This window comes from Colias philodice, chromosome 20 (genome assembly GCF_061535455.1).
Source record: "Colias philodice isolate Cphi_HAF_F1 chromosome 20, ilColPhil1 Martin Lab GWU primary, whole genome shotgun sequence".
NCBI lineage: Eukaryota > Metazoa > Arthropoda > Insecta > Lepidoptera > Pieridae > Colias > Colias philodice.
Genome location: NC_143105.1, coordinates 967,511 through 994,543, shown reverse-complemented (window position 1 = coordinate 994,543; position 27,033 = coordinate 967,511). Strand labels below are relative to the sequence as shown.

Genomic DNA, 27,033 nt, shown 5'->3' with positions numbered 1-27,033 from the left:
TTGGTGATTTTTTTTATCGAGTAAATTTTAATATTTTATGTTTTTGATTAAACAGAATCGTTGAACATATCATCTAGTTTGATATATATTTTATTTTTTAGATTTGGTCTTGCATATTACACGTATCATCTAATAGAAGATTGGTTATTTTGCTTTATGCGCCCCCTTAAAGCTCCAATAAATGAACTTAATTTATTTTTAAATGTCTGATTTTTTGAAACGTTATTAAGATAACTATTACAATGTTATATTTAATCAGTCAGACAAATTGCAATGACCAAACATCCCCTAAACACCAAAATTACTCAACCATGAGATGAGCGCGAGATAATTGGTGTCCTACAACACATTAAAATACTCTAAAGGGCCTCTGGGTGTTGGATCTGTGTCCTCACGTAATCCTTCCAAAAGACCGGGTACCTTCCTTGTGGTGGTATAATACTCAGGGTATTAAGGAGAGAGACATAGTATTATAATAATACTATACTAGGTAGGTATTATTGGTGCAAGATTGACACTTAAGCATGATTCGCGATAGACCGTGCCGTAGCCAGGCTGTGCCGGAGCCAGAAAAAAATGAAATACATATTACATACATTTGTGGCTACAACAGGCTATGGCTGAAAAACAGCGGTGAAACCTTTTAGTCATTGTTTCCACCATATGCTGAGTCCATAGCCTTTTCGTAGTAAACTGTTATTTTACTTGTGTGTTTTTTATTTATATGTTTGATTTTTACTTTTTACTGCGAATAAATTCTTATTCTATTCTATTGTATTCTATTCTATTATTAATTTAAATTGTATTGTGTTCATTGTATCTTGTGGAGTCAAATAAATGTTGCTTTCTTTCTTTAAAATATAATAACCATATACACATTTCAACGACGTACCCTGCTCCCTAGCAACGGTCAGGCAAGGCAAGGTGTGAAGTGATTCACTTCACACAAAAAGTAAACAACAATGTTTGGTCGTGCCCCGGTATAGCGTGAATCATGTTTGAATAACGTAATTTTAAATTAGCAATTACAGATTACTAATCAGTAATCACTGAAATTTAAATATGTTATCAAATTACCGTAAAATCAATTGTTTACATTTATTTTCCTATAAACTTCGTATCACCTACTTACCTATATTTGTGATTAATATTTTGCATTGCTTATTATTTTCTTCTCACCCTGTTTAAATTCATATAATTGTAAAAATAATAAAAAAATATTCTTAATTATTTAAATATAACTTTTCTTGTTAAATAAGAGGTACCACTCTTAGTTAAATAAGAGTGGGTCATACTGACACAGGTTTTCTCTTAAACTTACCTACTAAGAGACTATTACCGTTTACCACGGTAATGGTATCCGTGAAAAAAGAAAACTATTTATTTGTTGATCTACCTACATAATGCTCGGAGCTATTCGCGCTTTATCGCGACAAACGGACAGCGAGTGATTTTTATATGTATAGAAAGATTATTTGTACAGATAGATAATGTGTACTGATATATAACATGAATAGATAGATTAAATTTGTATAGTGATATATCTTCCTACACAAATGATACTGTATCGCATCAGTGTTTGAGGAGATTCGAATAAACATACATCTCTGTAAAGTGCAATAAAATTATTAAATTAAACACTGTTTTTTTATCAAAGTTCGGAAAACTTTGAAGTTATTGCAGTGGGGGGATCCATTAATATTGTGGTATGTATTAGTCTTGAAGTACCTAATTACGTCGAGGGCTAATACAATGGAACCTGAATAATGTTTTTGTTACAATTTCAATTGATTTTTTTTGAAAGAAAATTAAAAAAAAGACGTGTGGCACTCGGGGCCTGCCGCGGTAAAGCTATTGCATGCTATGCCTTCAAGCCACACCTACGTGCCCGTCGGAGTGGGGAGCGTGAGGTTTTTTCGTTACGGAATTTCTGCATTCGGTCCCCGCGCTCAAGGCCCGCGATAGAAGCTATACAATAGCTTAAAAATATCGATTAAAATTAATTTAATTAGAAAAAAGGCAACGGTATTCGAACTGTAAAAATATATTTTACAACTGATACTTAAGTACCTACCTAAAAATTAAAAAAAAAATAAGAATTAGGTACTAAGTAATTGGAAATAAGTGTATTTTTTTATCAATTTAGAAAAGCCAACAATTAACCTAAACAAATACACTAATTAACAACATAAATTATTAACATAGATAGAGCTAATTAAAATAACAAGTATTTTATCTAAAACAATTGCAATATTAAACTATTCATTATGGAAAAACTGTACAGTTTAAACCATCTAAGTAACGCATTTATAGGTACGTGTAGGTATTATATTTATTTATTATATCCATAAATCATAAATTGGCAACCTCCTCTTATTTTGAAGTAGGCTCACGGCTGAGATTGATATTATTATAATTGCTTACTTTGCAATTTATATCAGCCAACTCCCGACTAGCTCTACGTACTCAAACTCATTTATTTATTCAATTAGACTTCTTTTAGAAGCACTTTCGAAACGTCATTAGAGATAAACTACGATAACATGGCGCGCCCCTCCAAATTACTGTTTCAATGTGTGTAGTGACATCCTTACGAAGGAGTTTGTATGTAGTTGTACGTATTCGTCTTTAGTACTTTACGTCTGATTTGTTGGTCAACTAATCATAAGTTGCCGAGCGCCCAAGACAACGCACGTCTCGTTTTCATAGAATACGTCAGTGCAGCGCCATAATAATGAGCGATTAGAGCGTGACTAGTCGAGCAACAAATCCGTGGATTTGTTTTTGTTTGACGGCCGTCTCAATACGCACACATGCGTTGTGAATCTTGGTGGTGCATTGTAAATACTTTCACAAATACTTTCAAACGTTTTGAATTTTGGAGGGGCGCGCTATGTTATCGTAGTTTATCTCTACATATTTTTAAAATTTAGGTACCACCGATTCGGAAAGCAAGCAGCTATGGAGAAGAACCGGCAAGAAACTCCATAGTACTAAACTGTCAAGCCGAGGTAATCGAGACAAATTTTGTCAATCGTATTTCGGGTCCCAAAGGTCACTACAATCTCTTTTATTAAATAATCGTTAAATAAAAAAAATAAAATAATCGGTAAGTAGTTTTTTAAGAAAAAAATTGATTCTACGTGCGCTCGAAATGTCTGTTTTGGGTCCCATTTCGCCTTAATAGTTTTTTTTTGTAAGAGAAAAACGTTATACATATGTATTTTCAAGTTTTTACGAAGTTTCGGTTAAGAACTATAGTGCGTTTCACGAGAGAGTTCCCCTGCCGTTATGTTGGCATACCTAACTGTCAAAAACGTCAAAGAGCTTAGAAGCGTTACAGAGCCATTTCTCTTTCACCACTTCTAAGCGTATGCGGCATGATGCCAATCTCTAAAACATTTATAAATTTCGGAAAACCTCGACAACTCTGTAACGCTTCTTAGCTCTTTGACGTTTTTGACAGTCAGGTATGCCAACATAACGGCAGGGGAACTCTCTCGTGAAACGCACAATAAGAATAATTTACGATAAGAGGTCCATCAACTTTTGAATGAATATGAATTTTGATATACAAGTGTCACATAAAATATTAAAGATTACTATAATTGATTGATGTAATAACTAATAATTTACTACGAAATTTGTTTATTATATTACACATGTCAATTACATAGTTGATATTAATTTTAAATATGTAATAACATTTGTATGTATAACATAATTAATTGTGCCCTTAGATAATTATTTAATTGGCACTTGACTTGCACTTGAGTTTGAGTAGTGATAGCACACTTATAATATATTCTTACGGCTTAATTTATAGTACCTACTTATAGTTTATGACGTTGATTGGTTAATTCAAATATGAGGCAACATTATTAACAAAATCATTAAGTATTAAAAAAAATACTGACTAAACAGACCAAATCGAAATCTAAAGATTTCATATACCTATTTAGTATTTGGGCTCAAAATAAAAACGCGTAGGTACTTACTGTACGCCTTTCACACTATACTGTAGAATATAGATAGTAAAAGCAGTTTAGTTTTCAATTACCTACATTAGTTATGATAAAGATATGAACAGAATAATGTAATTAAACTATAGCTGTTGAAGTACCTACTTTCCATCTATTGTTCAACAATGTTCAAAATATCACAATAAATGTACATATGTGGTACATTTATTGTGATATTATAGTTATTATATTATGTACTAGCGACCCGCCCCGGCTTCGCACGGGTGCAATGCTGATACTAAATACACTACAGAAAAACTGTGAACGTTGTATATAAAAACATAGCGGCCCGCTCCGGCTTCGCACGGGTATAAAATAGATAGCCGGGCGGCCGGCCGGTACCGCCGCAAACGCTACCTCCCGCAATTTTTAAATTCTTAATATCTTCGAAAATATTCACTTAAATCATACGGTGAAAAGGGCCATATAGATCTATATTAAATGAACAATGTATTCAAGGTATTTAATTGGTTAAGGATTAATGCTGTATTGGTTAAAATCGCATCGAAAATTAGCCATTATTTGTCGTAAAAAGTAAATGACAAAAAAAGCTATTGTGGGTTATCCATAAGAGATAGACATATACCACATATTTGACGACGCGGTTGGCGCAGTGGTAATGTAACTGCCTACTGAGCCGACGGTCCCGGGTTCGATCCCCGGTCAGGGCAAATATTTGTGTGATGAACTCAATTATTTGTTCTTGGGTCTGGGTGTTATTATCTATATATGTATTTATTAAATATTATATTAGTTTATATTTATCGTCGCCTAGTACCCACAACACAAGCCTTAATTGAGCTTACTGTGGGACTAGGTCGATTTGTGTAATAATGTCCTATAATATTTAAAAAAAAAAAAAAAAACCATCACGGACTTTTCTGTAGACCTTTTCAATGTGTATAATACTTAGTACATTATTTTGATAAAACTCATAGGGTTCAGCCTGCGTTTGCAATGTAAGCGGAAAAAATGTAATTTTTTACGACATCACATTAGAAACTTCAAAAATAACAGTACTTCTCCGCTATTTAATGGATGTTATTATACATATTATAAACCTTCCTCTTGAATCACTCTATCTATTAAAAAAAACTGCATCAAAATCCGTTGCGTAGTTTCAAAGATTTAAGCGTACAAAGGGACATAGGGACATAGGGACAGGGAAATCGACTTTGTTTTATACTATGTAGTGAAGTTGTTTGTTGTGTTGTAACCATGTTTGATTGCAAATAAATGATTTGATTGTAAAAGTCAAAATTTAAAGTTTCAGACCAAACTTTAAATTTTGACTGGCAACCCAGTCGATATATATATATTCTCCTAATTATAAATATACATAAAAGTTTGGTTTTAGCAAAAAAACTATGAACGCACTAATCCTGCGGTGGGATCTTATACTCTAATTAAAAAGTCATTTCTCAATAGGTCTTCCCCATATTTTCCCCAAATACCCATTATTACGCAAATATCTATTCTATAATTATGTAAAGACCAAGTTCAAGGGATTTACGTAATAACAACTATAACCAGTTGTAGTGATGATTTATCTAAACCTTGTGAATACGCATTGTCATTCTGTTTATCTTTCAAGAGGCGAACCTTATACTCCGTCACCACTACTTAACTTCATGACTCATGTTAAAAAATAAAACAGAGTAGGTAGTTACCTACTCAAACTCAAACTCAAACATTCATTTATTCAATTAGACTACTATTTAGTTTGTCAAACTTTCGAATCGTCAATATTAATCGTAACTTATATCTAACTACATAATATATCATAATATGCCAAAGAACTGTCCTGTGGTTTTTACGCGACAACCCTCCATGGGTTTTTATCGTCCATATATTAGTTACTTATACTTACTTATAAAAAAAAATAATTTAGACAAAGACATACATAAATTATGTCTTTTTCTAAATTATACCTGTGCCTTTTATTAACCGAATGCGAAAGAAGGAGGTTTATGTTTTTCCATGATTTTTTGTTTTCATAAGAATAGTACCTACATAACTTTAAAAAAAATCATATTAAATTCAGTACAAATTTTACGACCAAAACATTTTTTTTCAACATCTTCCATATATATACAAAGTAATAAAGTAATTTTTAAAAGTAGAAATGTTTCCTATAAGAGTCACGTGTGTTGATGATTAAATTACTAATTTGTATATTATATAATCTACAAAATATATCTTAAAATCTAATACGCAAAACACAGATATCTAAATTGTTGGAAGCGATAAAGATCGTGAATAAATAGACACATCGGAAGTTTGTCAAATTTTATATCTATGGTATTTATAAGCCATTATACAGGGTGTAATCGTCAAGTGTAATACTAAGCTAATACTGTTGATGCAGTGACCATCAATCGAGCATCCTACTCCGATGCTGCTCAGCTCAACAATCAGCCCGTTCACGTACAAGATGAAGAGAGAAGGGGATGTTAATCCCCCTTGTCTCACCCCACACTCCAAGCCGTACTCGTCAGAAAATTCACCAAGCCATTTGACCCGGTTAGTTTGGTGGTCATATCAATATTTAAAGATATTAACTAACTCACCTGGCACACCTATATCCTTCAAAAATTACAATAATAACTTTTAAAAAATAAAACGGGAAATATCCAAAAAAGTTACATAAAACATTCCAAAGGGCTTTCGATATCAGTTTAAAGTTTTTTGATCTGCAATAGTTACGGAATAATCGCCTGAGCACACTTAACGATAACACCCTGTATAATAGGTATGCGATAAAAGATACACCGAAACAATGTTATACATAAGAATTATCAATCATCGCTATCTTTTATGGTGATAATCAAATCAAATAAATAAATAAAATTGAATCCCATTAATGATTAAACATATCAGAAAATATCAGGACTTTCATAAAATTACATATAATTAAAAAAGATAAGCAAATCCAGGCTTATAGATAGTGGTGATTGGAAGTTTTAAAGTTATTTATAAAAATCAGTAGATAACATTCATGGAAGAACTAAAATAGAAGTAGCGATTAAAAATTTTAATTATATATGTAAAGCTCTTTACATTTTCTTTAGGTTCTTTAAATACAGATTTCTGAATTCCAGAATTACTTAATATCTATATACAAATATAGAGTATAATTATAATTTATAACTTACTTCTTTTTTGCAGTTACACACAAAATGAGAGTGTAGAGCAAACAACAAACATACAAAAAAGATTGAAGACTAAAAACATCATACAAAATTAAACATGGGTATCTACGGCAAAGGTAAATCTATTAAGCATTCAATTATATTTATATTATTAATGCTATAGCAGTTAAATCAAGGAGGCTTTTTATTGGAATCGCTTTTGTTTAAATGTTAACATCAGAGTTTGATATACCCGTATATAGTTTGATATATCATATCTGTAGAAGGGTCAATTCTGTACATTGAAAATATTGAAAAAATAAAGCACGGGGTGTTACTGGATCGATACCAAACCCAAATAAGTGATTAAAAAATTTTTGTCTGTCTGTCTGTATGTTCAGGCATCCCGTGAAAACTAATGGTTCGATTTCGATGAAACTTGGTATAATTATTCCTTATTATCCTGGACATAAAATGGAATACTTTTTATCCTGGAAAAATACGTAGAAAAAAACCTAATTTTTCAGTTTTATAGACCGACATCCGCGCGGACGGAGACGCGGGCGGAAGATAGTACATTAATATTTTGAACATTTCTATTCTCAGGATTACCTATAAACATGACCCATTCTATAAAAATATAATTATATCGGCTAACTTCAAAACACTCTTAATTCACATTATTATTAAGTTGTACCGTGGGGTGCCGGTCTAAGAATAGCACCTCCCCATCTCCTCCCGTGGGTGTCGTAAAAGGCGACTAAGGGATACATCATACCGGAACGGGCAGCAGCGTTCCGCGATCCATTACCTACCACTAACTGCGCTCGCCAACCCGCCTGCCAAGCGTGGCGAGTACTGGCATTATCCCCTCATGGATAGCACACCACCAACCAGGCCCCTAGTACCCGGCAGCCCCGCTATTCCTGGCTACGGTAGCGGCCATGGTAACGGCGGGGCAAGGGGTGCTAAGAATCACCGGATGAGATCCGGCTACCACTCCACACGGAACAGAGACGTGGCCTCTAACCCTGGGCCTTGTGCACAAGCTCAGCGTCGCCCAACGTGCAATGGAAAGAGCTATGCTCGGAGTTTCCCTTCGAGATCGAATCAGAAATGAGGAAATCCGTAGGAGAACCGGAGTCACCGACATAGCTCGCCGGATTAGCACGTTGAAGTGGCAATGGGTGGGGCACATAGCCCGTAGAACCGATGGCCGTTGGGGCAAAAAGGTTCTGGAAAAGAGGCCACGAACTGGTCGACGAAGCGTGGGACGACCTCCCACAAGATGGACAGACGACCTGGTCCGAGTGGCAGGGAGCCGCTGGATGCAGGCCGCCGGTGACCTTTGTCCAGCAGTGGACGTCCCACGGCTGAAACGAACGAACGAACGAACGAACGATTAAGTTTTTAAAATCCTATTTTAAATTTAACTTTCTATTTTTTTAATTTATTTATATATTGATAGAACACGTACATATGAGATGTTTTCTTTTCTATAGCAAAAGCAAAAGTCCAATCATGGCACAAAGTGGAGATAGTACCGAAGGATATTCGTGGTCTCACCATGGGAAACATGATCAATTTAACAGTAGCAGAAATTTGCTTGCACAGGATTATCTTGCAGGATGTTAAAGCTGGTGCTTTGCCTGGTTATTCACTGTGTAAGTAAATTGTATGAAGATGTACTTTTTAATAAGGATGTAGTTGGCAAAATATTTGCACACCCAGACACCGCTTTAACGTGCCAAAACGCAAAAATAAGCAAAATTTAACGAGTCATCAAAAATTTTCAGTAATTTTTCAAAACAATATTTCTATTATCCAGATTTGCTTATGCCAGTGGTTGCAATGATGGAAGCCCTGTTAGCCCCGTTGGTAGCGTGGCTGGGCTATAGAACACGAAGGACCACGATCCTCATGTGGTCTCTGGGAATAATGATTATTTCTTCCCTCTGGTTGTTTTTGCCTTCGCCGACACAGTTCCAGGAAACAGGTAATGACATAATGCTATAATTGAGATAATATGGTTAGTCTTTTTGTTATAATTTTTATTTCTTACTAAATCATAAATTACTAGTGGTAATTTGTTCGTGCTTCAAATATAATTATTTTTGATTTACAGAATTCTGCAACAGCACAATAATAAATCAGGACATAGAGTTTACGGGGCTATCAATGAAGACGACCTTCAGATTGGTGATGACTGTAGGAATGGCCATCTGCTTCGCCTTGACAAGGGTGGCTTCGTGGAGCCATGTTGTAGCTTATACTGACGATATTGCACCAGATAGAATGAGCGTGCATGTTGGTAAGTACGTTGAATTTAAATATTTTGATAATTTAGAATATCTTAATTTCTAAAGAAAATTCGTGGTTATTTCCTTTTTATAATTATTATAATAAAAAAGTAATACCTATAGTTAATTTTAAGAAATAAGTAGCTAAAAGGTGACAAGGACAAACAATTCAATGTCAGCTGTAACCAGTAGTTTAGGTGGAGAGAATATTTTTGCTTGTAGCAAATAATGTTACAGATTTTCTCCCAAATTGTTGTTTAGAAAGGAATAATTCGTGATTCGTGTCAACGTGAACACGTGAAGATAAGCGAACACGTGAAATTGATGTTGGTTGATGATAGATGAAAATACAATCATTTATAAAAATAGGCTGTGACTGCCACATACAACGCGTTCTTAGCGCACGTCAAAGCGATAATATACTGTCAAAACATGTCGCGCGTTAAGTACATGTTCTACCTGACCAATAGCGCGTAGTACAATACATAGTGACGTCATTCGTTAGCGCTTTGTCGCGCGCTAAGAACGCATTCTATGTGACAAGATATGACTATCATTTTTTTTTCTTCCCCAATCGGTTATAGATGATTAAAGATTTGTCAATATAGTCTTGGTATGAGATAACAGTATCTTATTATATAACATTATTTGCTACCGGGTAGCCTGGTCGCCTTGGTTGCTTGGTAGCAAAGAATTTATGTTAAGCAATAAGGGTCTTTTTGCATGTTGTACAAATGATGTTTCTTTATGTAAAATTGTTAATTTTCTGCTTTGTACTTTCTTGTGTCTATGATAAATAAATAATCTTTATCATTTCTATTATTTTCAGGTATTCTCATATTCTCCAGGATAATAACTCTAATATTCTACAGCTTATTATCGCAAGGTGTAGAAAAGACGATCTTCATCACTTTGGGACTTATAACTGTTTTTACGCTTTTCAATACCTTGAGGTTATATTTTGAGTTACCTAAGGTCACACAGGACACGGGGGATTTGAAGGTCATTCCGATGAATGATAGAGGTAATCTTATATTGTAAAACGTTAGTATTTGAAAAATTAGGAAATTAAACAGGAGAATTACTCTATCTATTGAAATTTTCAAGATGTTGGATGAATACAATATCGTAATGTAACTTCATTGATTTTAACTAGAAGGAATACCTACCTAACATTCTAAAGTAATTTACCTACCCCTGTTAAATTTTTTATCCTCTAAGGATCCTATCAAATATTATTTTTAAATGGAAACGCTATGTCACGTGTTAAAACTATTCTTATTTTCAGGTTACTTTAGAAGCTTAAAGAGAGTGCTGTTTAACTTCGTGGCTATGTCACAAATGATATCCATGGGTTTGGTAGCAGCTGCTCTCTGGGGTTTCGGTTATAATGAACACGAAATAATTAAGGTATATTTTTTTTAATTTCTGTAAAATATTTTTCAACAAGTTCCCTTTTCCTGTTAAGGGTGCTTTTCCATTAATGTGCGAGGATGTGTAGCGAGGAATGTGTTTGTAAAGAACCAATCATATCGCTTCATTTAGTTTGAAGTTTGAAGCGTTTATGCGTTTGAAGCGATACTATTGGTTATCGCTACACATCCTCGCACATGGAAAAGCACCCTAAAGTTTAAAAAGCCGTTTTACCGTCTGAATTTCTTCATATGTTTGGTTTTTTTCATGCAAGGGATGAAAGTAATCCAAAAAATGAAGTATTTACTGTATTTAAATTAAGACACAACAGAAACAACTCGTCTTTATTTCTAACGCAAATAGAAGTAGCAACATAAAATTATTTTTTTTTTAATTTTATATTTCGTTACATTGTACTTTCTTTTTCAGACAAATTACAATATGCTGCCAATAATTGGAGACATTATCAATGACTACACCAAATTCTTTCGGTACATTGTATTGATCCTTGCAGTTGTGGTAAGTGATCATGTCTATTTTTACATTTAAAGCAGTTTATCCTTTATAGTTCAGTATAGATATTCTAAATAAAAAGTTTTTTCAGCGAGTTGCACAAAAATGTATAACAAGGTGAAAAGACTATTATATTTTGTACGAAATAAACTGAATCTTTCACTCTTTAATTATCCTTAAGGATTTGTAATTTTTACAGTTTATTTCATAAAAATATAGGCAAATATTAAACAGTCGATAAGTTCATTTCTTCGATATAATATTGTAAAATTCAGTCACAGTAGTAAAAGAGCATCAGCAGACGATTTTTAACAATAACATTTAACAATTTATATTCAAATGGGCCCTCTACACATTGGGCAGCGGTGGCCCAACAAGTGATCGTCGATGTTTGCCTCCATTACGGCGATTATGAAACAACATCTACATTCTACAATGACAGCCGATCAGCCGATATTTAGGCCCTATACACGTGATTGCCTCTACTCGCGCAACGCTGCCCATTGTGAAGAGGGCGCATAAAATATTTCCATACAAAAGTCTTACTATTAAAACCGCTCGTTATTAAATTTGCTTATAATTAATCAATTATTACCTTTCAGTATATGGGTGTAAAGCAATCAGCTCCGATAAGGCCAAAATTCGACATGACAAAGGCATTGGCTATCTCCTTCAAGATGACGCTGTTTGCAATGTTCCTATATGTATTTATCATCACAATCCCGCCTTGTTCTAAGGGACATGTCGCTGGTCTCGAAAATAATCAGGATTATGCTAATCCACAGTGTAGCTTGTCTTGTGGGTAAGTCAGTTTTTTAATAGTATCATACATAACTAGGTTGTCAAAAAAAAAAATCACAGGTCAATACGTACTTACTATTAGAACTTAGTGATATTAATTCGAAGCAGTTGAATTCTGTAAACACAATGCCTTCGTAACGTATCTTTAATTTTTTAATTTCAAACACAAAACTTAAACATGACAGACGCAAAAAAATTGATGAAATGGAAACCAAATAATGAAAATGAAAATGTACCTACATTTGTATAGAGAGTAAATGATCTATATAATTTGTTCACGCAAGCAGAGCCTTGGGTAGGAAGCTAGTTCGCCACATATTATTAATAGATGTGCTCCGCGGTTTCAACTGCGTGGCTCCGCTCCTGTTCGTCTTATGCTAGGCGTCCATTACAGGCGGATCGGGCCGGGCCGCATCGCAACGGGCCGTCTCTAATGGACGCGCTGTTTGCTCCTGCGTCCACCTGTACGGGGCGCGGCGGACCGCCTAGGCGGATTTTATCTAACAGACGCTCGCCGCTCACATCCGCCTGCCTGCGTCCACTAGACGGGTCGGGGCGGGCCGGGCCGCAGCGCACCGCCGGCAGAAATCCGCCTGCGAAGCGATATCCGCCAATGCGTTGCGGCCCGCCCCGGCCCGATCCGTCGCTAATGGACGATGTTTCATACAAAACATAGGCCGGCGTATTTTTGCGTTGCGATGCGGCCCGGCCCGATCCGCCTAGTGGACGCCAGCCATTAGCGTGATGATATAAAGCCAATAAGCCTTCCTCAATAAATGGACTATCTAACACCGAAAGAATTTATCAAATCGGACCAGTAGTTTCTGAGACTAGCACGTTCAAACAAACAAACTCTTCAGCTTTATAATATTATAGGTATAGTTATGTACAGTGCATGCGAGCAGAGCTTTGGATGGAGTTAACCACATGTTTAATTTATTATATCTACATGGATGATAATCTCTATTTTAACATTGCAGATGTGTTCCAAGATGGAAGGAATTTTCACCAGTGTGTGTAGTGGACACCATGACTACATATGTGTCGCCGTGTGAAGCTGGCTGTACAGGACTACAGAGTATCAATAACTTACAGTAAGAATTTTTTTAACTCATAATCATAAAACATAAATAATTTAACGTGTTATATTTGCCCCAACTTTTTAACAATTTATTTCTCTAATCGCACGTGATCGTTTATTTTGTTACCATGTAAAATTAATGATAATTTCTGAAACACATCAAATTTATTTAAGTAAGTACATATAGAGATAATAAAATATCTTTTATTTCATTATTCTATAAAAATTCACATGATTAATTAGTAATATGTAATTATCTTTATCTATATAGGATGATTCTATTTTGCGACAAACCCAACTTTATATATAAAAAAAATATCTAATTATCGCACGTGATCATTAATTTCGTTCAAATTAATGATATTAATCTTATTTCTAAAACAAATCATATTTTATTTTAGAGATAATAAAATATCTTTCAAATCAATATTCTATAAATGTACACGTGATTAATTATGTATTATCTAATATCTGTCTATATCTGACGATTCTTTAGAAATACGTTAAGAATCAGCATGGTAATCTATTCTCATTAATTTTCTTTATACATAATGTACACAAACATTAATTTTCTTTATACAGGTTGTTCACAAACATTATCTTTCTTTATACAGGATGCACACAAACATTAATTTTATTTATACAGCATGTATACAAACGTTAATTTTATTTGTACAGGATGCACACAAACATAATTTTCTTTATACAGTATGTACACAAACTTTAATTTTTATTTATGCAGGTTGTACACAATCATTAATTTTATTTAAACAGAATGTATACAAACGTTAATTTTATTTGTACAGGATGTATAAAACATTAATTTTCTTTATACAGGGTGTATACAAACTGTAGTTGTGCCTCAACTGGACACGCGATACCGGGTGCCTGCAGCGACTTCAACTGTCAAATTGGATTTAATTTCCATGGAGTGCTGTTTAGCCTGATACTGACTGTTTCTCGTAAGTTATGTTAACTTATATTTGTAACATATTTACTTATTTTATTAAAAGATAAGTAAATTTTCAGCGATTTTGAATATCTTACACACGTTGTATGTATAGGGTGCCAAACTTGTCACTTGTTGCCTATATTGCGACAGAAAGGAATTTTAGATTTAATTTTAATCAGGCCTATTAAGTACTTTTCGATGTAGCTATGAATATTATAATCCATGCGCAAATTTCAGAGAGATTATATAATTTAAATAAACTAACTAACTTAATACAATAGAAGAAAGATGGATAAATGATAATTTATTTGCAAAATACCCAAATGGCTACGACTTTTTTTCAACGTTTTTTGCGACTCGTATAGTACGAGTGAAATCTTAAATATGATTATTCTTTCAGTCGTGGCCTTCCAAGCTCAGAGCATGTCTATCTTGAGATCAGTGGACCCTCGAGACAAGTCCATCGCCATGGGTCTGATGTGGTCTGTCATCGCTGTCATGGCTTTCGTGGTCGGAAATAATGTCTTTTATGCTATTGACCGTAAGTATGATTTAGTATGTTGTATAATATTTGTAAAAGTGCCAATAAATAATACTATTCGTCTTCTAGTTATTCGCATTTTAAAAGAGATGGTTTAATTAATAATCATATACCGAATAACGAAACGTGACGTATTACGAGAAACATTGGTTCCTCTTTTGTGAAGACTGAAGTGAACCTTCTTTGGGTGCGTTGAGAGTAAAATTTCAAGGTCGCGTCATGGCAATACTGTCACGTCATGGAATAAGGCGACAATCTTGGTATCACTGAAAGTTTCACTTCTGACACGTGTGCTCGGCACACACGTTTTTTTTCTGCTATCTTTACCCTCGGAGTAACAAGAAATAAGATGATATTTTATTTATTTATTTTGGCTTACCAAGTACCAACGTTTGTTTACATTACAGATATAATAATATCAAAATTAGTATACAAAATTAAGTGGTCAATTTAAAAAATACATTTAAAGTAAACTCAGCATGCGAAAAAAAGTTTAAAAGAATACAATTAATGAAAAACAATAACATGTAGATACCTACTTAATCTATCCTAGGACCTAGACGTTCAAAAGTGAATTAAAAGTTTTGCGGAGCTTGTTGATGATGATATAAAATATTGTTCTATTCCAGTGCACACCTGCAGCTGGTATACCGGCCAGAGATGTCAGCTCCACGGCGACTGGTTCCCGTATGCTGTTGGAATTGCCTGCATCATCTTCACCTTCACGGCCTTGATTATCAACGGCACAGCGCGCAGATACTTGCGAACGAAACGAAAAGATGACGTCACGGATGAACCAAATGCTTAATTATAATAATTTATTTATTAGCTGTATAATTAATAATTATTTGATATTATTATGAATATTTATGTACAAATTAGTTATGTATATTTTAATTTAATCTGACTATTTTAGGTGAATAGCGATCGAAGATCACCTAACTTTGGTTTAAAGTTGTGAGTGATTGAAATTCTGTGTATGGACTAAAAGTATAAGCTTGCTACAATATTGTAAAAAGTTATTATATTTGTTAGTTCGGAATTTATGGGTAGTTAATAGTAATTATTCTTAATGTATAGATGATATTATATTATACTTATTTTATAGTTGTCGGTCTTCGATCATTAATAACAACTAGATACACGGCCCCATACAAAAATTCATTTAAAACTGTCCTGTATGTGTAATGTGATTATTAAAATTCTAGTCGAATATTATAATATACATTTTGGTAGAAATACTTAGATACCGTAAAAAATAAATTCCATCATATTATATACATCCTTAGGGGTTATTTGACGCTAATTATGAATCTAATAGTTGTTATTATTGATCGAAGTCTTGATCGAAGTTGTCGGCACTAAAATAATCAATGGTTTGACGTTGTTGAAGTTAGCCATAAAGAAAACAAAATTCAACAAAAAGCCACTATTATTACCTGATATAATTAGTTTTATTTACATAGTTATTTTAATTAGTTCTTATTAAACATGTATATTTAAAAACGAATGCAAGAACAGAGTTATGAAGAATTCTTATGGGACTTTGTATTCTCTCGTGTTGCTAAGTATTTGTAATTTAAGGTAAATTAGATAAGACTTGAAGCATGATTGTAAAATTCGTTAAACATGACATGGCTTTGTATATAAATAAAGAAATAATTAATTAAAACTGCATTTATTAAAATACTCCCTAAATAATATTTTTGTTTATAAAATTAAAATAAATTACACTAAATATATTAAACACAAATTAAAATTATACTACTTATACTACGCTTAGGTATAAAATGTTCGACTAGCAAAGTAAGGCAGAAATTGAATATTTTATATTGTATGTAATTCCTGCTTATAATGTAACGTATCAGGTATTTTTGAAAAAATTTAGTGTAACATTTTTTTGTTACGCGTGACATTTTTCCGTTACGCGCCATCTTTTTCTTATCCCTACCACGCGTGATTCGACATATTTCTGTAAAGTTGCATATAGTAAATTATTTTTTGAAAAATAAGGTCACAAAGAAGTTTCACTTCTTACGTGTGTACACTAGTACATACACACATTTTTTTATATAAGTACCTACCTACATATTATTTATATCCTACTTACTTATTACCATTATAATAATAAATAAAATAATTTGCTATTTCATAGATACATCACGCTCAAATCTTGTGATCTTGTAGTTGTGCGTTTTGTATTAAGGTGTGAATGTTTATCAATAAATAAAATAAAATTAAACTATTTTTGCTATAACTTTTAATACATATCCTATAATTAGGTAATACATCTACATATATAGACTTATAGTTAATACATCTATGGAATATTAGATTTTTGCAAATAGTCACTGGTTTTTACTACATATTTAATTATAATATAACGTAAGACGTACAGAAACAAATAACAATAATAGGTACTATAACGTAACCCTGTAAAGATCCTATCCTAAAAAGTAGTTGTAAAAACAAGTCAATAACTGCGTTAAAAACAACCGACTTCAAACTTGCACTTGCAACATTTACAAATACAGACAAAAATGCTCATAAAATAAAAACTACTGGGCCTATCCGAATAAAATTTTTATGGGACCAATTCGACACCATCCCGCATCGAATAAAAAAAGAATCACGTAAATCGGTTCAGAAACCACGGAGTAATCGGTGTACATACATAAAAAAAAAAACATACCGGCCGAATTGATAACCTCCTCCTTTTTTTTGAAGTCGGTTAATTACAAAAACAATATTTTCTATTTTAATATTACAATAATAATTATTCTTAACTTAATGCTCGTATAAAATTGTAAATAACAATATCCATATTTCGATATAAATACAAAAAATATTATACAAAAAATGTACTTAAATATTTTGTTACAAAATCACAGACATATACTTAACTACAATACCTAATACATATATAAATAGCAATTATTCTTCGTCACTTTGTGGGACGCTATGTTTTTCTTTGAATCGTAAATACCCTTTTGTTATGAAATTAACGGACACAGATATAAAAGCCAAAATGGCGCTGGTAAATCCAACAAAATACGGGAAGTGATCATTGAACACTTGGCACCTTTCTCCAGTCAGCCAGGCGCAGGATTTCACTGAAAAAAAGCAATAAAAACGTTAGTTGAGAAATTGAACACATTACTTTTAAGCACTGTATAAAACAAAGTCGCTTTCTCTGTCCCTATGTCCCGTTGTATGCTTAAATCTTTAAAACTACGCAACGGATTGATGCGGTTTTTTTTAAATAGATAGAGTGATTCAAGAGGAAGGTTTTAGTATATAATTTATAAGGTTTTAGAAAAAAAAAGCGAAAAAAAAAAGCGGGCGAGGCCGCGGGCGGTAAGCTAGTTGAAAATAAATCATGATTATAGTAGGTTCAGTAAAATTGGGGAAAATATAACGCGGTTTTAACCGCGCGGATTTTTTCCCGCAATTCTGTAACACATTGAATCTTATGGACTTAAGGTATACTTAGCTGATATGTAGACGTATGGGTTTGACGTTTCTAAGACTGACGATAATAAAAAAATAAAATTATTCTGTAATTTATATACATATTATGCAAAGTGAACGCTAAGCGATGCGAATTATTTCAGCCCGAATACTTTGTGTAGTAGTAAGTATGGCTAAGTATATATCCGCACTGCGGAAAAAAATCATGCGTTTTGCTCAGTCGTGCAACGACACTATTGAGACGGTCCATCTATGATTGTTGTGTTAATTTTTTATTGAGAAATCTATATACCTATATATATCCATAGATATACTCACGTGCAATAAAATAGTAGATATTATGACCAAACACAAACGCCACAATAGCTATCACGGACCACATGACGCCCATCGCCACGGATTTGTCCCGCGGGTCCACTGACTTTAGTATCACCATGCCTTGTGATTGGAATGCTAATACTGAAAATATAAAAAAAAAATGGTTGCCTGTAAAGTCGGTTTTACGGGCGAAGATTTTACGTGACAACGTCTTTTTCTCGGTAGAATATTTATGTGCTGCGCGCGCGGCAGACCGCGGGCCTCTCTCTCGTTCGGTGACTCATCGTAACGTTACCGAGCGTTACACTTTTTCATAAGTGACTCCCAGTCGCAACCTAATTTAAGACGTTGTCACGTCAAAATAAAATTAAAATTATTATCTACTAGAAGTCCGCCCCGGCTTCGCCAGTGGTACATATTTCGCAATAAAAGGTAGCCTATGTCTTTCTCGGGTATCAAAATATCTCTATACCAAATTTCATGCAAATTGGTTCAGTAGTTTAGGTGTGATTGAGTAACAGACAGACAGACAGAGTTACTTTCGCATTTATAATATTAGTATGGATACTAATATTAAAAAGCTGAAGAGTTTGTTTGAACGCGCTAATCTCAGGAACTACTGGTCCGATTTGTAAAATTCTTTCAGTTAGATAGCCCATTTATCGATGAAGACTATTATAGGCTATATATCATAACGCTGATCAACAGGAGCGGAGCAAATGGTGAAACCGCGGGGCGCAGCTAGTGTAAGATATTTACAATAAAAGTTAATTGTTCACAAATGTTTGGTTAACTAATTGACGTTTATTGTGAAAAACAGTTGTTTTTCATAACGATAAACGGTCATGTTAGCACTTTAGCAGATGTAAGACCGAAGATTATTACTAGAAAAGAAATAGCATATGTTACTTAAATTCAAAATTCAAATTCAAATCATTTATTGCATAGGTACCAATAGGTACATTTTTCATACATATTAGCAACCTTATGCAGATATTGCAAAACAATCATATTATATTTAAAATAACATCATATTATTAGAAATATATTATTACTTACCAGAAACAGTAATAATAATGGTATAAACAGCGAGATGGAAGTTATATCCATGCCAGCAGTTGTAGTCGCTGCAGGCGCCCGGCACCGCCCGACCCGATGCTGAGCAGCTGCAGTTTGTGTACACCCTGTATATGTATTCATGTAAAAATAGTGAAAGTCTTTTTTCTGGTCTAAATTATTGGTAAAATTTAAACTTGTACCATAATAAGCATGACACTTTTGGATTTCCAAACTTTTTAAAGTGTCACTTCTTTAGGCACGTTGAGAGTAAAATATTATTTCAAGGTCGCGTCATGGCAATACAGTACGTCATGGAGTAAGGCGACTATTTTTGTATTTTTCAATCTTGCCAAACAAATTTCACTTCTGACACGTGCGCTCGGACAGACGCTCTTTTTTTAAGGAGAAATGCATTGAGAAAGTAATTATGTACTATGGTGATAAATGATAACAGACCAGAAATTATGTGCATATTTATTAGAAGCATTTTGTTCTAGTAGGTACTTTAGAGTTTAAGAAAATTTTCAACTATGAATATAGGTACATATAAGTAGGTTCGCGGAAGAATTCCAACCAATACCCACGGCCCCATCATTAAAGCGGCCCGACGGAACACAGTGGGGTTTTAGTCGGTAAGAATCCGATATAACCCACGGCTCCTTTCCCGGGGGCCGTGGGTATCTTTGGAAGTTTCCCCACTATATAAAAAAGTACTTTAATAGTTCTTACTGCAAATTAGCGATAGTATCAGTTCCCACACATCCCGCCTCGCACGGTGACACGTATGTCGTCATTGTATCCACCACACACACGGGGGAAAATTCGCGCCATCTTGGAACGCAACTGAAAGTAACAACGAATTAAATTTTTATCAAGGTGAAATAATAAATAATAGTAGTATAAATCACAAAATAATCGTGATTATGGTAAATTTATGTTTAAATTACGTCAAAATTTACAAAATTATTAAGCGCGTCACACACGGTGAAGATACTATAATATTTTATCTTAAGATACTGTTATATTTTATATTACAGTATCTTAACGCATCCGGTATCAGCGTTCGGACCATCATTTTTCTTCTTGTCATTGCGTACTAAGACTCCTGTAGAACCGCCATCCTGTTACAAATGACGCGGGGTCCGCCCCGGATTGGCGCGAAAGGATGCGGGTTCGAGTCCCGCCTTGTGGTCGAACTTTTTCTATTCTTTATAAATTTATATTTAATTAGACTTACCCACAAGGCAAACTGCAACTCGGATGTACATATCTGTTACTATTCTCAAAGCCAGCGACCTGGCCCTTTTGACACGGTGGGACCATCACAATAATGATATACATGACAGCTGCTATGATCGTCATCTTTATCACTTGCTTCAGACCGCGTTGTATTTCGTACTGTTTGCGTATTGGCTCTGAGTGTTTTACTCCTACGTACTGAAAATTTTATGCTTTTTAACACGCTTTTTCTTCACCTGTATGTTTGTATGTAATCGATATGTTTGAAAGACGTCTTGATTCGATTTCGACCCACTTTAAACGGATAGATTTAATTCAAACTTGGTATTATCAAGGATCAGTGACAACACATTAATTTCATAAGTTTAAGTGAGTTTTTGAGTTTTTTTATTATATTATTTATTAGGGACACAACTTCTGTTTATGCTTATTTACAGATAGCATGTACACAAATGTAAGAACGTCAAAAAGTATTAGTTAAGTATTAGTAAACTTAGTTCCGGAAAATGTTGTATGGATAAAAAAAAAATGATTTTGTTACCTAACCAAGATATTTAACTGTCATAACTAATAATCGAAAAAAACATTGCAGGCTAGACTAGCCTTGCGAATATAAAAAAAAACCTGATGAAACTTACCACAACCGAAACGATAGCAAGGAAATAGCGGAAATATTCCGTGTGATTGTTCACGTTTGATGCTACGGGCAACACGTTGTAGTTTGTCTGGAATATTACAATTTAACATATTATTTATTTTATTTAGCATAGAATTCGAATATCGCAGATCCATTTGTTAGTAAAAAAATTGGTTGTCTGTAAATTCGGTTTACTGACGATAGTTGAACGTGACAACGTCCGATTGTGTTTCTTTGTCGCTCGTTCCGCGCGCTCTCGCTTGCACTTCAAGCCTTACATGGAACGCCTCAGAGCGAGGTAACGCCGCATGAGTCATGTTTTTTCGTGCGTGCAACCGGCTCTATCGAATTATAAGACGTTGTCACGTCAAAAACAAAATAAGTAAGTATTAATGTTAGTAATTACATCTACCTTAACACACTCTATGCGTAGTCACTTTAGAAAGTCACACGTACAAGTCGTTTTATATTAGAAGTCATGAACTTATTGCTTACATGAATCAAAAAACAATGACATAAAAGTTAATTTAAAGTTTTTGAAGCGCGGTTAATCCAAGCGGAAACGGATTCGCTTCATCAAAATTTTAATTGGACCAAATGGAAGACTGAAATGTGAAGGCCCACGTCCCCTAAGTGAGGTAAGAGGCAGATGCATTATTAATACATCTGTTTCAATTGTTGATTTTCTTTAGGGGCAAGTAGGTGATCAGCCTTCCGTGTCCTTCCAGACCGAGACATTTTTTTTCTTTGTCTCCATCGGGAATCGAAAATAGGACCCCAATCGTAGTCTGTAATATCATTCAAATAGGAAAAGAATCATCAAAATAGGTTCGCCCAATCGAAAGCTCGGAGGCAACAAAATCAAAAACATATTTAGATAGCAAAATATAGGCAGACAGTGACAGTACCATGGTAAAAAAATTGGATCCTTATTACGAAGGCACGTTACTTCTTGGGAATGATTGGCACTCTTTATGATATATCATATTTATCCTAGATACCCCTCCTAGCGCCATTTAGTACAAAAACTTACTAAAATTCGAAGCATTACCTTAGCAATCTCCTCTTCATGGTACCCAAAACCCCAGAACGCAGCTGCTAAAAGACCCATCGCCATCATTTGCGTCATGGCGACCAGGTTGCAAAACACCCGAGTTAGACTTTGAAAGAAACCTGTAAAACAATACTTACGTTACTTTAATCACATCTTTGCTATGGATAAACAAAGAAAATTTGATTCGCATTGCGATTAACGTAAAAAATATCACGGTCTGGTTGAAAAAGCTTTCTGATTATTTTCATCGTAAAGCATTGCGATTGCAAGCATTATGATTGAAAAATCAGTAAAACAATATTATATGGGAGATCCATTTCATACTCCCGTGTGAAATAATTTAAATTATTTCATTTATTAAAAAATACATGTTAAAATACATGTTACGGTAACACAATGTTCAGATCGCGGTATGGCTTTACTTTGTTGCAAGAACGCGTCGTGTTTGAAATGCATATTAACCACGACATGAATTTGGAATAATTTTGTCAACAAAACTGTAGAAACTAACCTCTATCGTCCATGGATGGCACCTTAACACCCTCCGCTACTTTTGGGATGCCTTTTGGTACAGAAAAATGTATCCGTATACCATTGACTACCGTACTTATCGTGATTATCAAAATTTTGAATAGAACCGTCTGTTCCACGATCAATGTTAACATTTTGAAACCGAACATGAGCGGTATGACTCGACTTATAACAATAATACCTGGAAAGGAAATTTACTAGTTTAATAATTTATTTTAGAAATGCTTTTGAAAAATATTAGATATGTTACATTGAAATTTTGAGCTGCTTTTATGGAAAGTAGTTTCAGTACAAGTTAAGACATTATGTTATTAAGTACTAGCTCAAGCACGCAACTTCATCTGCTCTCAAAAATAATATTATCTACTGCTTCGCTTCTATCAATGGCCAATCCATTTCCATTCCAACCAGCAGTTCCAGAGATTAGCCCGTATACACAACCAAACAAACTCTTCATATTTCAATTGCACCTTTCATTCCAGATAAAAATCTGTGATAAGAAAGTTCTGTACATAATTGTCCTAAAAAACCGTTTTGTATAATTGTAAATATGTACTAATATTATAAAGAGGAAATGTTTGTAATTATGTATTCACACACATAAACTACTGGACCGATTTTGATGAAATTTGGCACAGATAATCTCTAGACCCTGAGAAAGAACATAGGCTACCTTTTATTGCGAAATATGTACCACTGGCGAAGCCGGGGCGGACCGCTAGTTGTAAATCTTTTGCTTGGTGTGGTATATTAAATTGATAAATAAATAAAACCTTACCAAAATGAACGGTAGTACGCTGCGGCGCATATTCATCGCTATATGCGATATAGTGACTCCACGTGGCTGCTCTCGACAGGCAGAAGCCGATCGCCGCTACTATGGTAACGAGCAGTCTGACAGCTGTACGTGCTGACAGGCCTGTGTAAGTTATTACGGGATTCCGTGCGAATCTGTTGCAGAATTCTGGAAGATTATATTTTTTTGAGGTAGGTAAGGTAAGGGTTTTGTTAAAACTCAAACTCAAACATTTATTTATTCGATTAGACTTCTTTTAGAAGCACTTTCGAATCTTCATTACATATTTTTAACATTTACCACACAGGTGTTACAGGGAATCTTGCATTGTAACAAGAAAATTATAAAATGTGAAAATGATAAGTTATTGTGCAAGAAATAGCAGAAATCATATTATAACAGTTAAATTTTAAAACACACATAGCAAACTGCGATTCAAAAAACATTGAATAAAATACGAGATCTCGACACACTAATAGGAAGAATATTGTAATACTGTGCTAATCACAGTATTACAATATTTCTAATACTAACAAAAATTAAATAAATATCATAATATTACCAGACTCCTCGATACTGTCAGGCCTGGGTAACACGAACCACACGAACGACGTCAGAATCAACGCAAGCGACCACGCGAGTAACATTTTCCTGCGCGTCCTGTAGCCGAACCAAGACACGATTGGAGCTAATATTGCTTCGACCATCGCTACTAGAGTTATAATTATATCTGTAAAAAGAAACTCCTGTTAAAAAAATACTCCTGAATTTGATATTTTTGGTTTTATGGCATTCATATGCTTTATAAATATAAATTTATAAAGAATAGAAAAATTAGACACGTAAAATTGAAAGAATAGAATAAATTCGATCGCTCTGGTGAGTCACGGGTTGCCGAGTTGGTTAGGCATCCGCCCCGGATTGGCGTGAAAGGATACGGGTTCGAGTCCCGCCTCGTGATCGAATTTTAATAATTCTTTATAAATTTATAAAAATACCATATCGCTAAATATGAATAGAGTAAACTTTATGTGGATCAAATGGTAGGTGTGCACGAAATAAGCCTTTTTTACTAGAATAAAAAAGTATACTTACATTATAAAATGATACAGGTTTCTTTACTATTTCTTAATGAATATAACCTTTAATGCTATACTTACAAGGCATATAAGACGGTAAAGCTCCCACTCTGACATCTTGTATAATAATCCTATACGCTGCTACTTCAGCTATGGTGATGGTCAGCAAATTGCCGAACACTGGATCTCTAATCTGGCTAGCATTTAGCTCTGTTTTCTCCCATGACTTCACTTTTGTTACCACTGAAATACAGACAATTTCGAGCTTTATTATTCAGACCAGAAAGGTCCTTATCATGTGTTATAGGTACCTCAACACATATTAATTGGAATTTTTGAATGAAACTTCTTTAGGCGCGTTCGGAGTAAAATTTCAAAGTCTTGCTATAGAAGTTTTACTTCTGACACGTGTGCTCGGCAAACACGTTTCCTCAATTGTAAGGGTTTAACGCTGGATTGGCTGCCACACACGCTACATCTGGCAAATCCAACTGGAGTGGTATTCTTGCGCAGGTACAGGTAGTGGTAGAGGCGTGCATTTTGTACCTATGCAGGTATACCGTTGACCCTTTTATGTGGGGAAATCTTGCATAGATACCCACGGCCTCCGGGGAAAGGGCCGTCGGTCGGATTGGTATGTCGGATTCCTACCGACCAAAACCCCACTGTATTCCGTCAAGCCGCATCAACGACGGGGTATAGGTAGAATTCGTCCGTGACGTATGGCTGTTGACCTACGCAGGAATACCTACGGTTCACCGTAGCGTGTATAGCTTACATTAGGCAACGATAAGTTTAATGGATATCGATTACCTTATCAAGATCAGTGGACCTATTTTGGTTATGTGCAATTCATTTAAGGTTTAAAGACATTTATTCCCATTAAGACAATAAGTCACTTGCATTTTAAACATAGGTATGTATAAAAAATAACATTCGTTAGTTAAATATTTAGAGTAGGTTATTTACATAAATTACATACGTTTAAAGTGTTAAAATAACAAAACTGAGATTAGAATAAACTATTAACTAACTTACCTGTTCTCCACATACTCCTCAAACGGTCCATGATGATTTTATATCAATTAAACGAATAGTAGATTTTTAAATTATTCATTCATGGGTTTAGCCGTTGTTCATATTGCAGGTATCTGTAAAGAAACGGAGGATTTGTAAGTAAAATACAAAAATGGAACGCGTTTGAATCCCTTCTCGACTCTCGTGATCATTTGTGTGTAGCTATCCTGATCATGTCATTGACTATTAGACCACAGGCCCATGTTGAAAAAATTATGGGTCATTTGAACTTAGCTCAACTTACGTCAATCTCATACATTCGTAGTCTATTCTATTGAACGCTACGCTAACAGAAAGCCACTTGACTAGGGGGGCTGGTGACCTATGTAGAACGATATAAGAGCATAAAATAATAAGATTCAGCACTATGTCGTCACTTGTAAGCTGTCCACCTGAGTGCAGATGAGAATTCGAAAGTACAGGTAGAGATTTTTTCCCCTTTGTCTCCATGTGTTTGTACTGCGTTGCGGAATATTGGATTAAAAGCAGTATTGAAATAGTATGACACATGATGCCGTACAAAAATGGTGGTCCACAAAATCGGAATTTATTTTTATTTTCCGACAATAGCCGGGGTAAATTTGGTCATTTGATTTGGGGCCTGTAGTCTATTACATTCATAAGAAATCGCGAATTATAATATGTGCATACCTATTTGTATTCACCAGTACCTATACTTAATTAATAATTATATTATCATCAAACTAAAGCTGCAGTCGACATGTAACTTCAACTATTTTGTTAATTAAAATTCAAATGAGTAGTTATTTGATTCAGTTTTGAAATGAAAAAAAATATTGACTTAGTTTTAAGTCCTTATTTTTGTTTTCGTATTTTAATGTGGTATTTATAGTTAGGAATAAACGTTTTCTTTCTTAAAAAATGTTGTGTGGTTTTATGAAACCACGGTAAAAGTGAAACTTTCCGAACACTGCTTTATACCTACTCGGCAGCCGACCGTCACGCGACATGCGCTACACAGACCAAAAAGTTTGAGACGATGTAATAAAAGTTTCAC

General features: G+C 34.4%; 2 protein-coding genes across 2 annotated transcripts; one reads left to right on the top strand and one right to left on the bottom strand.

The window, feature by feature from the left end:
* Nucleotides 1-1,589: 1,589 nt before the first annotated feature.
* LOC149479227 (uncharacterized) lies at nucleotides 1,590-16,426 on the top strand. Its single transcript, XM_089707843.1, has 13 exons — nucleotides 1,590-1,706; nucleotides 7,191-7,290; nucleotides 8,656-8,817; nucleotides 8,982-9,149; nucleotides 9,279-9,464; nucleotides 10,283-10,477; nucleotides 10,742-10,863; nucleotides 11,296-11,385; nucleotides 11,982-12,181; nucleotides 13,161-13,274; nucleotides 14,099-14,223; nucleotides 14,614-14,754; nucleotides 15,384-16,426. Exons 2-13 carry the CDS (start codon nucleotides 7,272-7,274, stop codon nucleotides 15,560-15,562), a joined length of 1,701 nt encoding a protein of 566 aa, XP_089563969.1. The 5' UTR covers nucleotides 1,590-1,706; nucleotides 7,191-7,271; the 3' UTR covers nucleotides 15,563-16,426.
* A 1,067-nt stretch (nucleotides 16,427-17,493) lies between these two features.
* LOC149479226 (solute carrier organic anion transporter family member 1C1-like) lies at nucleotides 17,494-26,085 on the bottom strand. Its single transcript, XM_089707842.1, has 12 exons — nucleotides 25,977-26,085; nucleotides 25,020-25,181; nucleotides 24,422-24,589; nucleotides 23,842-24,027; nucleotides 23,044-23,244; nucleotides 22,530-22,651; nucleotides 21,480-21,566; nucleotides 20,840-21,039; nucleotides 20,332-20,445; nucleotides 19,603-19,727; nucleotides 18,544-18,684; nucleotides 17,494-17,867 (listed from the first exon to the last, which is right to left on the bottom strand). The coding sequence occupies exons 1-12, from the start codon at nucleotides 26,005-26,007 to the stop codon at nucleotides 17,689-17,691; spliced, it is 1,716 nt and encodes a 571-aa protein (XP_089563968.1). The 5' UTR covers nucleotides 26,008-26,085; the 3' UTR covers nucleotides 17,494-17,688.
* Between the last annotated feature and the right edge of the window lie 948 nt (nucleotides 26,086-27,033).